The sequence below is a fragment of the Myotis davidii genome, unplaced genomic scaffold (genome assembly GCF_000327345.1).
Source record: "Myotis davidii unplaced genomic scaffold, ASM32734v1 scaffold299, whole genome shotgun sequence".
Taxonomy (NCBI): domain Eukaryota; kingdom Metazoa; phylum Chordata; class Mammalia; order Chiroptera; family Vespertilionidae; genus Myotis; species Myotis davidii.
Genome location: NW_006293088.1, coordinates 6,915,113 through 6,917,628, shown reverse-complemented (window position 1 = coordinate 6,917,628; position 2,516 = coordinate 6,915,113). Strand labels below are relative to the sequence as shown.

The window sequence follows — 2,516 nt, the reverse complement described above, 5'->3', positions numbered from 1 at the left end:
GCATCTCTTCCCGTCCCTGGCGCTTCGGGAGCCGCGGGCTTCGGTGCAGAGATGGCCAAGTCCAAGAACCACACCACGCACAACCAGTCGCGAAAATGGCACAGAAACGGCATCAAGAAACCCCGGTCACAAAGATACGAATCTCTTAAGTGGGGCAGACCCCAAGTTCCTAAGGAACATGCGCTTTGCCAAGAAGCACAACAAGAAGGGCCTGAAGAAGATGCAGGCCAACAACGCCAAGGCCATGAGTGCATGTGCCGAGGTCACCAAGGCCCTGGTCAAGCCCAAGGAGCCCAGGCCCAAGATCCCAAAGGGCTGCAGCCGCAAACTCAGTCGACTTGCCTACATCGCTCACCCCAAGCTTGGGAAACGTGCTCGTGCCCGCATTGCCAAGGGGCTCAGGCCCTGCCGGCCAAAGGCCAAAGCCAAGGGAAGGCTCCAGAGTAGAGGCCTCTGTCTGCCGACGTGAGGACGGAAGGACTGGTGGGCCCCCTGGGCTGCTGTCTGTGTGGCACTGGTGTCTTCCTGTGCTGTTTGTACAAATAAACCTGCGGCAGGAAAAAAAATAAAAAGACCACCCTGCATATCAGATATTTACATGACGATTCATAACAGTAGCAACATTACAGTTATGAAGTAGCAACGAAAATCATTTTATGGTTGGGGGTCACAACATGAGGAACTGTATTTAAAGGGCCAGAAGGTTGAGAACCACTGGCATAGACCCACCCAGGGGGGTTGTGCTGGATTGAACATTGTCTCCCAAAATCCATGCTCACCTGGAGTCTCAGAATGCGAGCTGAATTGGAAACGGGGTCTTTGCAGATCTAATGGGTTACGATGAGGTCACCCTGGGCTCGCGTGTCCTTGTGAGAAGAGGGACGTTTGGACCAAGACACAGACACGCGGGAAAATGCCGTTGGGTGGGGGGCGGGGCTGAGAGGGACGCATCTCCAGGGCACTGAATCCCGAGAACTGCAGGCGGCCACCGAGGTAAGAGAGCGGCTGCAGCCGATGCCTTCCGGGGGCTTCCGGGAGGACCCCCGCCCGGCCGTGGGGAGGACTTCCCGCTCTGGAACCGGGAACGTGCACGTCTGCGTTTTAAGCCACTCGGATTGGTCACAGCCGCCCTAGGAGAGTGACGCCGATTTTAAGCAGAATGTGGGAATGCGGCCAAAGGAGATGAGGGCCTTTTCATCAGCAGCCCAGGGCAAGAACGCAGGGGGCCCGCAAAAGGGTACAAGGACAGGGAGCTGCAGCTCTCCCGGAATCTCTCTCCCCCAGGACCCTCCTCCTCTCTGCTCTGCTGCAGGGTGTTCCCTGCCTCCCTCCGCACAGCAGCGCCCTGCCTCTTTCAGCCTTGTCACGGACGGATGCCTCACAGCCCCCAGGTACCTGGAGAGTCACCGTTCCCTCCTCCTCCTCCCCCTCCTCCTCTTCCTCCTGTCTTCTTGTTTCCCTCCTCCTCCTCCTCCTCCATCTTCTTCTTTAAAATACATTTTTATTGATTTTAGAGAGGAAGGAAGGGAGAGAGAGATAGAAAATCAAGGACGAGAGAGAATCATTGATCGGATGCCCCACACTGGGGATCGAGCCTGTGCCCTGACTGGGAATCGAACCGTGACCCAGGTTCACAGGTTGGGTCTTGCTTCTGATTCCATATTCCCAGGGAAATCGCTGATTGGCTCACCTGGGGCCAGGTGACCACCCTGGTCCAACAGGCTCAAAGGCCGGCTTATGCAGCCAGAGAAGGCGCAGGTGTGGCCCCGGGGTGCCCAGGAGCAGGTCCTACAGGCGGGACTGGCATCAGCCCAGGAGCCCTGTGCTCTCGCCTTCTGGCATTTCCCTGTGGGAGCTCCTGTTGGCTGAGAACGGAAAGGAAAATGGGAAGAAAAACATCCGTGACCCTCCTTCCACAGCTTTCACTGCACCACGTCCCTGCCGCCTACGCCCTCCCCCGCCGTAGGCAACACGCAGTGTGACCCAGCAGGGCAGTTCTGCACGAGCCTCACTCACCCCGCGAGGACGGGACTGTTCCCATGATGCTTGGGCCTCCAGAATCACCATGGTCCAAGGCTGGCACTATTCCATCAACCGCATGGACTGTGACATTCTCCGGACAGCTGGGGTCCGGGGGAGAAGGCAGGCCCCCCCAGAACATTGAGGTGACACATGGGGCTCATGAGCCCATTCACTGCTCTTGCTTGTCCAATAGACCCACAGCCTCCTGTCGTAGGAAGGCCACAGCGGTGATGGGGTTCAGGAACCCCCACCTGTCCGCTGGCTCTTTTTAGTCCTACAACTGAAGTTGGAGTAACACACCCCGTTGTGTAGAGGAGGGGATGGACTGGAAAGTGGGGCAGAGCTGGGTCTCAGGGTCCCCAGAGGAGAAGGTTCAAATACACCCCCACCCCCACCCCCACCCCATCAGAGCCCAAGGGCAGACTCTCAGGGCCGGAGACCAAGGCCTGGCCTCACTTTCTCCCCGTGTCACTCTCCGCCCCGCCCCCACTCCC

General features: G+C 58.1%; 1 protein-coding gene across 1 annotated transcript; it reads left to right on the top strand.

Moving 5' to 3' along the window:
- LOC102773546 (60S ribosomal protein L29-like) lies at window positions 1-566 on the top strand. Its single transcript, XM_015565957.1, is given in 2 exon segments — window positions 1-150; window positions 152-566. Coding segments are annotated over 2 exon segments (417 nt in total). The 5' UTR covers window positions 1-51; the 3' UTR covers window positions 470-566.
- Window positions 567-2,516: the final 1,950 nt, after the last annotated feature.